Source organism: Myotis lucifugus, unplaced genomic scaffold (assembly GCF_000147115.1).
Source record: "Myotis lucifugus unplaced genomic scaffold, Myoluc2.0 scaffold_190, whole genome shotgun sequence".
Taxonomy (NCBI): Eukaryota; Metazoa; Chordata; class Mammalia; order Chiroptera; family Vespertilionidae; genus Myotis; species Myotis lucifugus.
This window is the reverse complement of record NW_005871238.1, coordinates 2,022,034-2,034,561: the sequence shown is the minus strand read 5'-3', so window position 1 is coordinate 2,034,561 and position 12,528 is coordinate 2,022,034. Positions and strand designations below refer to the sequence as shown.

Sequence of the window (12,528 nt, the reverse complement as noted above, 5' to 3'; positions counted from 1 at the left end):
GAGGAGAAGTCTGACTCAGAGACTAGCCAAAACCTCGTTGGGTTAGGAGGACCGGAGGCTGCATATTGAACTTATAGACTGCAATTTGCTAGGCAGAGGTCCAAGCCCAGTTGTATAGGGATTAAGCTACCTATGTACAGCAAAACAACTTTCTCCTGTGCCAGAATACATTTTAAGGAAATTGGACAAACTGTATTTGTGGCTAGAAAGAACTGGCCTATGTGTAAACTGTCCTGGAAAAAGGCTATGTGGAATGAACCCAAAAAGTAAAGGGTGTCTAGCTGCCGAGAGGGCAGTTGCCCAGGTGGGCAAAGAAGAATACCCATTAAATTTTGGTCTCTATTGAGAGACAGTTGACAGTTAGCAACCTGTATACTGTCTTACAGGCCTGTGTGACCATGCCCATGTCAGGGGTGGCACAAAACCTCAACTGTAGGAAACTGGGGAAGGCCTGTCTAGAACAGAGGGGGTTAATAAAGTGGTGAATACTAGCCCTCTGTTACAGGAATTACAGACCCTGTGAGGTCCTGTGACATATAAGACCCTGTAGGGAAATAAAGCTCCTTTAGTCCATTCTGAAAGAACAAATAAAAGACAGATTGAAGGCTGTGTTTCCCTCCAGGCAACCCAACTGGAACCCCTATAGTGACAGGGGAAAGGAGGCTCTCGATCGGTATCGCCAGACTCTATTAGGGGGCATCCGAGCTGCTGCTTGGAGACCCATAAACCTCTCTAAGGTGACAGAGACAGTCCAGGGGCCTAACCCTGATGCCCTGGAAAGTCGGAGGGCTGTCAATGTTGCATTTGTTTCCAAGTCGGCCCCAAATATTAGGAAAAAAATGACAGAAGTTAGAAGGCTTTGAGGGGAAATCAATCTCTAAGTTGATTGAGGTGGCCCAGAAGGTTTTTGAAAATCTGAAGGACCCAATGGCAGGTTTAAACACCTGGATGGCCAAGGTCCTCCTGGCCCTAAACGAGGAAAAAGGCCCAAGGGGCCGGAGAGACAACAAGGGCAAAGAAAAGCCTCTCGGAAGAAAAGGAGTCCAACCCAGGCTTGGGAAAAATCAATGTGCATTTTGCAGAAAGGAAGGACATTGGAAAAGGGAGTGCCCTGAACGTGCGGGGGAACCGACTCCCTCCCATGCTGGTGGAGGAGGTGGATTGGGGTTGTCGGGGCTCAGCTGGCCCCCAGGAGCCGAGAATAACCCTGACAGTGGGGGGCCAAAAGGTGGACTTCCTTGTGGAACTCATAGCACTCACTCAGGCCCTCTGGTAGGGAAAGGGAAAAAGAGTAAACATTTCAGCTTCCTGAAAACAGCTGCCTTGAACCCTGCCACACTCCTCCCTGACAAGAAGGCAGAGGCCCCTTTGCCTGACTGCGAGGAGACACTGACTACCCTCACTTCCCTCCGTGAGGACCTTGTGGACCAGCCCTGCAGAATCCGGATGAGACCCTCTACACGGACGACGGGAGCAGCTTCCTAGAGGAAGGTACCCGGTAGCAGGGGGCACATGAGGAGGAGCCAGGGGAGATCTAAGAAGCCCTGGTAAGCGCCCAGGCACTGGCCCTGCCAGACCTACCCAGGGACTACAGGGATATATCTCCTCACACTGCCCTTACAGGAGGACACGGGAGCCACCTTAAAGAAGTCTCCTGACCTCAGGAGGAAAGGAAAAAGCTCCTGAGATACTTAACCACCTGGCAGCCATATAGGGGCCAAGGAATTGACTAAAAGACCAGTAGGGCCCCTAGAAGTTCTCGTAGCCCTGCCAGCACGAAGGCTCCCGGAGAAGCCTACTTATCTGCCAGAGGAGCAGAGGCTAGCTGAGAAACTAAGGGCCCGGGAAGGAGAGGCTGGATGGCTAATTCTGCCAGATGGGAGGCCTATAATGCCAGAAGCCCTGGGGCGGACCATCGCTTCCCAGACCCACCAGAGTACCCACCTGGGGGGAATGAAGCTATCAGAACTACTGGGAAGAGAATTTTACATCCCAGGGCTCCAGAAAATATCTCAAGAGTTGGCTAGAAGGTGCCAAGTGTGTGCCCGGGTGAATCAAGGGCCCCCTGTTGTGGCCGCGCCGGGACAGCGATTCCAAGGTCAGAACCCCGGAGAACACTGGGAAATGGACTTCACCGAGATACCAGGAGGACAAGGAGGGTATAAATACTTGCTGGTTTTCATTGATACCTTCTCTGGCTGGCCTGAGGCATACCCAACTAAGGCAGAGACAGCACAGGTAGTAGTTAGAAAACTCCTCACTGAAATTGTCCCCCGGTTTAGCCTGGCGTTTATCGCCAAAGTTACAATCCATAGTTAAGGCCCTAAGAGTTACTTGAAAATTGCATTGTGTTTGTAGACCACAGAGTTCTGGACAGGTAGAGAGGATAAATTGGATCTTAAAGGAAACATTAACTAAGTTAAAATTAGAGACTGGCGAAAACTGGGTAAGTCTCCTTCCTTTTGCTCTCCTCAGAGCTAGGTGCACCCCATACATCCAAGGGCTAACTCCTTTTTGAGATAATGTTTGGGCGACCGCTGCCATTGGTGCCCAGGTTGGGGGAGGAAGAAATTGCCCAGCTGTCTACCCAAAATTTGCTTAAGTCCTTACAGGCTTTGCAGAGCAGGGCCACGTCAGCATGACGGGTGGTGAGAGCCATACGGGAGGAGGACGTGCTGAGATCCAGTCCAACACAGCCTGCCTTCTCTCTGGGTGATCTCGTCTGGGTGAAGCGCCACGACCCTAGTAGCCTGGAACCTAGATGGGATGGACCCTACCAGGTGGTGCTGACCACTCCAACCGCCATCAAAGTCGCAGGAAAGAGGCACTGGAAATTGTAACCCCGTCCTCCTCATGCCTCTCACCTGGTGAACTGACCAATAGGAAGGAGAAAGACATGGGAACTAAGACTCTATGTCAGTGGCCGAGACCCTGGCTAATTCTTCACCATACATTGCCAAATGCCTCCTCAATTTCATATCATAGAGGAGGGCGCTGAATCAAAGATTTGATTCGGGCATAAGACCAGTAGGGAATGTTATGGGGCAGGGGACTGAGTCATGAAAAAGTTACAGAATGTTACAATGTTATAGAGTAAAGGGTTATGGAATGTGTTGAGGGGGGGAAATGAGACATGAGAAATTGAATGTGCTCGGAGGGAGAGGGGGGATGTATGAGTAAGAAGTGCGTCAGAGTCAGTGGAAGAAGGATTGTTAGATTGTCTTAGAAAAACAATGTGTTATGATATGCTCCAGCCAGGTGTGACTCTGTTTAACCTTAATGGAATGCTTTGTAGTTAATTTTTCTTAACACTGTCTTGCTATAAAGGATCATACTGCACCCTTGGTCTCTACCACATGCTGCAAACCTTCCCAGAGGGGGAAGGTGCAGGCTGTGGTCAGCTGGCCAGCTTAATAAAAGGCTTTTAAATTTAAATTCTGAGTCGGTGGTCTATCTCGTTGAGCCAACCCATAACAGTAGTTTATTAGAAGTTTTTCTTTTTTTCTGGGGTACGCCTGTAATGCTATGAACTTCCCTCTCAGGACTGGTTTTGCTGTGTCCTAGAGATTTAGAGTGGTTGTGTGACCATTTTCATCTGTTTCCAGGAAGTTCTTTTTTTCTTTCTTGACCTCATTGATAACCCATTCATTTAACGTGCTATTTAGCCTCCATGTGTTTGAAGATTTTTGAGTGTTTTTACTGTAGTTGATTACTAATTTCATTCCATTGTGATCTGAGAAGATACTTGATATGATTCCAATCTTCTTGAACTTGTAGAGACTTGATTTGTGTCCTAACATGTGGTCTATCTTTGAGAATGACCCATGTGCACTTGAGAAGAATGTATATTCTGCAGCTTTTGAGTGAAATGTTCTATAAATGTCAATTAAATCCATCTGTCAACCTTAATCCCTCAAAAGTGCTGTAGGCAGGAAAGGGGCTGTTCAGATTTCAGAAAATGTGATGGGTGTATTTCCCTGTCCCAGAGCTACTCCTCTGCGATTGGCCCAAAATATCTGGATGCAATCCAGTGGGATCAGCTGGAAACCGGGAGTTTCTATCAGCTCTCCGTGCAGGGAAAGTACCGGACTAGACTGGTGCCCAGGATAGTGGGGTGGATGGCCCCTTCCCCAATCCAGTCACTGATGCTCCCTGAGACTATTGAAACCCTCAAACCCATAGGCTTGACCTCAGCTTCTGTTTTCTCTAAAAACGGACATTTAGGCTGTGGTAGGCATGGCTCCTGAGGGTAGAGTGGCTGTTACCATCTAAGGCGGGGTTTTGTTTCTCTGACCTGCCCTGAGGCTACTGGGAGGGGTTAGTTCCTCTTAAGACAAAAGGCCATTTGGTTTGGGTGTATGTGACCAAGGACTGGACTCTGCGTCTCCCTGGAATGCTTCCCACCCCGGCCTCTCCTTAGGCACCTGAAGTCCGCACTCCCTTCCTGCACCAAAGCCTCAGGTGAGCAGCTGCCAATGAAAACTTCTGTGCTCTGGGTTTAGAAAAAAGAAAAAAAACAACTAAACGGTAGCCTTCTCTCTGACGGGCTCCAGGCCCCACTGTGGCCAGCAGCCCTGTTGCCTTTCACGGTGGGATGTTCCCTGGGAACTCCGGGCTCTGGGCTCTGGTACTCCAGGCTATGGAGCCCATCTGGGTCCCGGCCTCTATCTTGGAGGGAACAGCCTCCTGTAGCCAGGAGCTCCCTCCTCGCTCTCGGCCTGCCCACCTGCTGCTCCTGGACAGTCGGTCATTTCCTCTCCTGACCTCACCCTTCCTGTCCGTCTCCAGGTGTTTTCTGTCCTTTCTTGATATAAGTCTCCTCCTTCACTGGACCTCAATTGGTAACTATGGGTGCATGTTCCCCACTTTAGTTTTATTTCCAGTCTGGCCCTGGGAGGAGGTGGAAGAAAAGTCTGCCTATTCGGCCACTATTTTCTCCTTCTCCCTGCCCCAGCTTTTGAGCTACTTGGCTCTCCGCTCATCTACAAAGGGCACATTTCTCTCTGGAATTCAGTTCATCGTGGGTTTTTTGCATATACCACTCATTGCATATTCCACAGATAAGCATGATTTTAATTTCAGTTTTCTTATTGTTATCATGGAATAGCAGAACTTTCATATCCTTCCACATCAGATCAAAATAAGTCTCAAAACCTAGAGTCTTCTTGATTGACATGCAGTATAAGGCTGAAAGATAGAGATAAGACACTGGTCTAGGAATATGATGAAAACTAAAGGTCTTATCCAGGATAGGATATATCAAAAGTTGAACATCAAACAAATAATAGTTGGCTAACAAGAGTTCGTTCATAATAGGTGACCAAATTACTTCAGTGAAGCCCAATTTGACCACTGTCCGACCTGATATGTTAGACTATGGACATTGGCCATTTTTCTGTCAAATCTACAACTTGATGTGTGCAGTGTATTGGACTTACTAGTTTCTCTAATCATCATTTTGAAGTTTCTGCTCTCCAACACATAATCATTCACTTGATACTATTTTTGTATATAATCTTGATCTTCATTTTAATACTGAAAACAAAACTCAACTTGTAAAGAAAAAGAGCTTGTTTTTTTTCCAGGCATAATTCACTTTTAAGATATTTTTACTTGGGTGCTTTCCTTTTGTAAACTGTAGAATTGATGCAGGCCCTTAAATTTTTGGAAGTTAAAAGCAACCAAACCAAAATATGTAAGTATAAATTTTTGGATTGTATTTCTCTTAAAAAAAGGGAGAGAGAGACATTGGTCTAGGCTCAACAGGACTAAGATACTGCTAGGGTTGCTGAAGGAGGAATGCATGAGGCCAAAAGGGGTAAAGAATTATAAATGTACTAGAGGCCCAATGCACGAAATTCGTGCAAGGGGCTCGGCCCTCACAGCCCCAGCTTCATCCAGAAGGTCGTCTGGAAGGACATCCGGAAGGTCTTTTGGCTGTCCGGTCTAATTAGCATATTATGCTTTTATTATTATAGATTACATCTGCTAGCAGAAGGTCTGAGACCAAAACGGCATAAGCAGGGCAGAGTAGGGGGAACGAGATATTTGTCACTTTTAAGGGTCAGTCAGAGTAATGGGTCAGACCAGGTGTAGGTGGGGTTGAGGTGTAGGTGATCCACTGGAAACTGGGTGAGGCGGTTTACTGGAAGCCAAAGGCCATTGTTCATGAAACCTACAAGGAGAATAACAGATAATCGCCGGGAGGGGCAAGAGCCCCCTGCAAGGCATAATGTGCCTAACAGATACTATCTAAGAATGTGCCTAACAGTTACCATCTAAGATTTCTTAAGGCATAGACGTGAGACCAAGCACGAGTTTCAGATAACAGGGGAAGAAAGAACATTGCTACAGAGAAAGAGGAAGGAAGAAAGAAATACAACGTTAAGTTTTCAGCAGCTCTTGGCAATTTTACATTCTTTCTTCTTTTTTCCTTCTCTATAAAACATGATGAATGTGTGTGTTTTCCATGTGTAGTAATCACATATTTTAGGAAGACATGCTAAAAATGTGAAAGTAATAGGGTTTAATCTTATGAAATGAAATAATTAATTTGGGAAATTCCATTTTTATCTTCAGTCTTTCTTTGGTCCCAAAAAGCTGCCTGGTTCACTATCCCTACATAAAGGCACTCACTTGTACTATACTGAACAATTATATATTTAGAGAATGATGAGCAGGATTATACAGTAAATGACCTCAGAGGCTCAAGTTGCCTAGAAATGAAGGGCTCCTCTCAGTGGCAAAGGCTATACATAATCTTATTTCCCCCAGTTCTCAGGAGCTGGATCCTCAGACTCCCCCCAAACAGCTGGGTTCCAGTTAACATTGCTTAGCTTTGGGGCTCAAGTATTTATACTATTATTTTAACTAGACAACCAAGGGGTCTGGGCTGCCTGCCAATACTTGAGGCAATTAAGCGGAGACAGGGTTGAATCATATATGAGTGTTTATTCCAATCATGCAAACAGTACAGGAGAGCAGCAGATCATCCACAAATATCTGCTCTGCAACTAACCACTGCTTATATTGGGTAGGACAAAAATGACATGGGGAAGTAGGCAGTGCAGGCTGAAGTGGGACTCCATTCTTTGGGCAACAAGGTTAACTTTTTCCATGATAATAGGCAGTTCTTGAATGAGACTGGACCGAATTCCAATATTGACTCCCAGGTCCAAGGTTGATTCCCAGGTCCCAGCAGTGTACAACTCCCAGACAGGTTAGAATGTCCTCTCTTTCATCAGAACAAGGCAATCACAGTTAACAGAGCATGATTAATATTTCTTATAACCATAGCTAGTCTCCAATATTCTGTTTTTGCCCCTAACATTATTACCCCTGACACCCTACATACATACAAGACCCCTGTTATCTTCTAACAGGGAGTGATAAGCCTCGACGAAAGAATAGCCCTGTGTTTCATTTATCTCACTCATAATATAATTATATTAATTATATGATATATATAACATAATTATATATCATATAAAATATATAATAACATAATAGAATATCATTATTACATAAAACTAAAGGCCCGGTGCACGAAATTTGTGCATGGGGGGGTGGGGGCGTTGTCCCTCAGCCTGGCCTGCACCCTCTCCAATCTGGGACCCCTTGGGGGATGTCCAACTGCCAGGATCAGGACTAAACCGGCAGTTGAACATCCCTCTCACAATCTGGGACTGCTGACTCCTAACTGCTTCTGCCTGCCAGCCTGATTGAGCCCTAACCGCTCCCCTGCCGGCCTGATCAACGTCTAACTGCTCCCCTGCCGGCCAATCACCCACAACTGCCCTCCCCTGCTCGCATTAATTTGGAAGAAAGAAATACAACGTTAAGTTTTCAGCAGCTCTTGGCAATTTTACATTCTTTCTTCTTTCTGCCCCCAACTGCCCTCCCCTGCCAGCCCGATCACCCCAACTGTCCTCCCCTGCCGGCCTGATTACCCCCAACTGCCCTCCCCTGCCAGCCTGGTTGCCCCCAATTGCCCTCCCTGCCAGCTTGGTCTCCCCTAACTGCCCTCCCCTGCAGGTCATCTTGTGGTGGCCATCTTGTGATGACGTCGTGCATGACGCCACCTAGGCTTTTATTATATAGGATAATTTGGGAAATTATTAAATTTGTATAAAATATGTTTTATTAGTTACATATAATTGTATTATATATTAACATATAACTGTAATTATATAGTATTAGTTGCTACCATTTATTAAGCTCCTATCATGTGAACACATTCTTCCTATTCTCTATCCCCCATCACCTTTTGCCTAATAATGCTAACTTACTTTTCAGATCCATCTCAGCTTGGTTGTCAGTTCCTACAGAAAGCCTTCCCCACATTCTCCTAGCCCGGGCCCTCCCCATTCTCCATAATTTCCTCTGTTAAAACACTGTTTAATTGTTGATCTCCCCAACAAGGGGAGAGATCAATTGCTTTGTTGGTCTTTATACTGCCAGCACCCAGAATAGTGCCTGACACATAGTAGGCATTCAATAAATATTTGTTAAAAAAACAATGAATTAATGCTAGGCACTTTATGTGATAATATAGGAAAAAACAGCAAAGACCATTGTTACTGAAATCGTTATCACTTCCTTTCAGCTATAAATAGCAAGAAAATTCGAGTGAAACGCTGTCTGCTAGAAGAGTGCCTTTCTTTTCACAATCAATGATCCTCTGAAGATGGCGCAGCACTATTTATGGATCTTGCTCCTTTGCCTACAAACCTGTAAGTTCTGACCCTTGTTGATCCCTTCCTAGTTTTCTATTACTTTTATTTAGAGATTGCCCTGAAGGAAGACATGGAAATGCCCTTCTAATAGGTTTCAACACAGATACCCTTGGTCTATAAGGAAAACAACCAGTAAGAGTCAAACCTGTTTTTCAGCTTTAGAGTTTGAATTTTTGTTTGTGGTGGGTCTCCAAAGAGCTGAGACAAACCCTTCTGCTCAGGAGACTCAGACCTGGCCAGAAAGCCCAGAAAAAGAAGAAATAATCCAAAATCTTGAATAACTTAAAAGCTATTTCTTTTGGGGCATTATAATGTGTCATATGGCTTTTGAAAGAAATATACTTTTCTCCATTATTTCATTGCCCTATCAGATTGGAGTTCATGACCATAATTGTCACTGTAAAAACTTGATCTCTGGACGCTTGCTTCATTTTCAAAGCACATTCAGAGCTATTACTCAGCTTCTATCTTCCAAAAACTCCCTAAAATAAATGAGAAGTGGCTATTATTCCTATTTTATAAATACATTACTTTCAAAAAAATGAAGAACTGGAACTAGAACATTACTTTCAAAAAATGAAGAACTGGCTTTAAAAACTCTGTTTTCCTTACTTATGCTCAACAGTAAATTATAAAGGACATAGGCATCCTGTTTGTTGTCGGTACGAAGAAAACTATGTAACATTAACCTAGCTCTGGGTGTGTCTTTTCATTGCATGTATTATTTAATTAAGTCCAAATAATTGCCTCGCTTATATAAAAATTGACTCTGTTTGCCATTTTAAATCTATTTCTATTGTCTCTTACCAGTTCTAAAAATGCACTATCAAATTCCTGACACGAATGAGTGGGTTAGTGTTTTCTGAAAAGGTAGAATAAATGCACCATGGTCTCTCTGGTTCCCTTGACCATTTAAAACTGGGGCTCCTTCCATTTGAGCTTCACGGAGATTGCACCCTAAATTTCTCCTGCTGCTGTTCCCGGCAAAGGTGGTCCCTTGTGCTTACCATTGGACTGTGAATCAACTGCTTTCCTGGAACTCAGGTTAGAGAAGCAGTGGAAAAGGAAGTTAGAAATCCCCATTTTTCTCTTGAAATCACCGAAATAAGTCTGAGTGTGTGAACTCATGACTTTTCCATGTAGGAAAATTTTTCCCTCGGAGCCAAAACTCACAGGCTTATGTCCTGATCTCAACTTTCTCATCATGACTTGGGAATCCTGTGACTCTGACCGTCTCTCCAAGTATCCTACCAGCCACCCACCCTCTGTGGTGGAAGACAGGAGAGTCCGTGTCCATTTCTCTCTACATGTTTTTTTTCCCCCATGGAATTTTAATTCTTCCTTTTCTCTACACCTTTCTTGTTTCAGTTTCTTAAACTCCTCCCCTTGCTCCCTTCTCCTATCTCTCATCAATAATAGTAATTACTGACTATTTATGGAGCAACCACTATGTGTCTGGCATTATGCTAAGTAGCCTACATTTATCGTTTTATTTAATCCTCACAATACCCTATGAGATGAGTACTATTAATATCTCAAGTTCACAGGTGAAAGCATTGGCACAGAATTCTGGAGGTCATTTAGCCAAAAAGTGGAGAAAGTAGGATTTGACTTCCAGTGTCTTTAGACTTAACCACTGAGCAATGCTGCCTTCATCCACTTTGATGCTGAAGTGGAATAAAATACTTGCCCTCCTATTCATTGTTATCACATTTCGGGATTTGTTGGTGAAGAGCAGTGACTTATTCCCAGCAAGACAGGATTATTTAGGGAGAGACTGGGCCTGTTTCCACACCCACCTGTAGAGGAGGTTGGGATTGGTGGGCACGCCTTTGCCAATAGCCAGAGTTCAAGGAGGCCAGCAGAGCAGAATATCCAAGGAAATGACCATATTGAGACACGCTCCAAGCACCATTCACATCAATAGGATTTGAGTTGAGTTGAATTTGCTTCTTAAAAACAAACAAGGGTTCAATATCAACAAGGTCTTGTTGTCCTGTAAAGCATAGTCATGGGGCACCCAGCAGAGGTGAGTGGGCCCATCTGGATATCTGTCCATGGATAACTAGGTCCCAAGCATCATCCTGGGGGTTAAAGACGGGTTTTTTGTGCCTGGAGAAGAGTCCTGGCAAGAGCCATATGCCACTAGTCCCAAGTCCTTCAAAATAACGAGAAAGCCTCTATTCTAGAAAGAGATCTGAGCAGACCACTATCTCAGACACTCAGAAAGGGCTCAAAGGCCCACTTATAGAAATGGAAAAATATATATATTCTGCGTGGGGAAAATGAAGTATCAGCTAAAAATGCAGTTTCCAAAGAGAGGCTGGGAAGCTGCATCCTTGTGCTAACACAGGACTGCAGTGGGAGGGAGTGGAGGCCACTGCATCAGCCTGTTGGGCTGAAACAGCCGGGTGATCAGTATGGTGGTGGACAAAGCAGCCAGAGCACCTTCACACAGAAGCACAAAAGTCAGTCCTCAGCCATTCATGGGTTGAGCATTGACGCATGAACCAGGAGGCCATGGTTCAATTCCCAATCAGGGCACATGCCCGGGTTGCAGGCTCGATCCCCAGTGTGGGGCATGCAGGAGGCAGCCGATCAATGATTCTCTCTCATCATTGATGTTCCTATCTCTCTCTCTTCCTCTCCCTTCCTCTTTGAAATCAATCGATAGATATATATATATATTAAGGTCAGTCCCAGTCCACTCAGGCTACTCAAATATTTCCTCAGTCAAATCTTTCTTTCTTTTTTGTTTATGGGGTTTTTTTTGGTTAATCCTCACTTAACAGTTTCCTGGGAATATTATTTTAATCTCTGTAACAATGCTTTTTTTATTTTCTATAACAAACATACAGAGTGCCAGGGACTTTTGTAACAGGTTTATAAATATTAACTCATTCAACCTTCATAATACTTCTGTGAGGTAAGTCCTGTTAGCTCCATTTTAAAGTTGGTAAAAGTGAGACACAGAGCCTGGTCGATGTGACTCAGTGGTTGAGCGTGGATCTATGAACCCAGAGCTTGCCAAGTGGCAGGGCATATATTTTTTACTTCATTTACCAACTAGAATCCTGAGGCTTAGCATGAAAGTGACTTACCCGTGTCACTTAGCTCGTCTGCAACAGAACCTTAACTAGAACATGTTCCTGGATCCCTAGTTCAGGGCACTTTTACTAGCCACTCTGAGCAGCCCCCGCCTGTGGATCTATGCCAAAACAATTGTTTGCTAATGTCACGAGGATATTAAAGGGGGAAAAAGTTACAGTTAGCCAATTGCCAATTGCTCCTTCTTGTGTATCAGTTTATACCCTGAGGCTTCCACACCAAGACACGGGGACCAGTGAAGAGTTCTCTCTTGGCCTCACCCTTTCTCTTGCTCTGGGTTTCTCTACCTTGCTTTATGTTGCTGGAAAAGGGTAATTGGGTCAGCAGCCTAAAAGTATCCATTCTCTCAACAAAAATGTGAGAGTCACCCACTAGGTGGTAGGGAAATAGTGGTGACCAGAACAGACAAGGACTCTGCATTCATGGTGATTACATCCTCATGGAGCTGGGGCGCTGTGTAGTGATGGCTGCTCTAAAGAAAACTAAAGTTGCCAGAACCGGTTTGGCTCAGTGGATAGAGTGTCGGTCTGAGGACTGAAAGGTCCCAGGTTCGATTCCGGTCAAGGGCATGTACCTGGGTTGTGGGCACATCCCCAGTAGGGGGTATGCAGGAGGCAGCTGATCGATGTTTCTCTCTCATTGATGTTTCTAACTCTCTATCCCTCTCCCTTCCTCTCTGTAAAAA

At 44.7% G+C, this 12,528-nt stretch overlaps 1 protein-coding gene across 3 annotated transcripts in view; it reads left to right on the top strand.

The window, feature by feature from the left end:
• The first annotated feature begins 4,322 nt into the window (after positions 1-4,322).
• Positions 4,323-12,528, top strand: part of CD84 (CD84 molecule) — a 32,186-nt gene continuing 23,980 nt past the window's right edge. For all 3 annotated transcript variants that reach the window (XR_002831228.1, XM_023760723.1, XM_006096910.3), the window contains exons 1-2: positions 4,323-4,461; positions 8,606-8,732. Coding sequence is in view for 2 of the 3 variants with exons in the window: in XM_023760723.1 (XP_023616491.1) it covers positions 8,687-8,732 (46 nt within the window). In the remaining variant the exon portion in view is untranslated. The remainder of the gene's footprint in view (positions 4,462-8,605; positions 8,733-12,528) is intronic.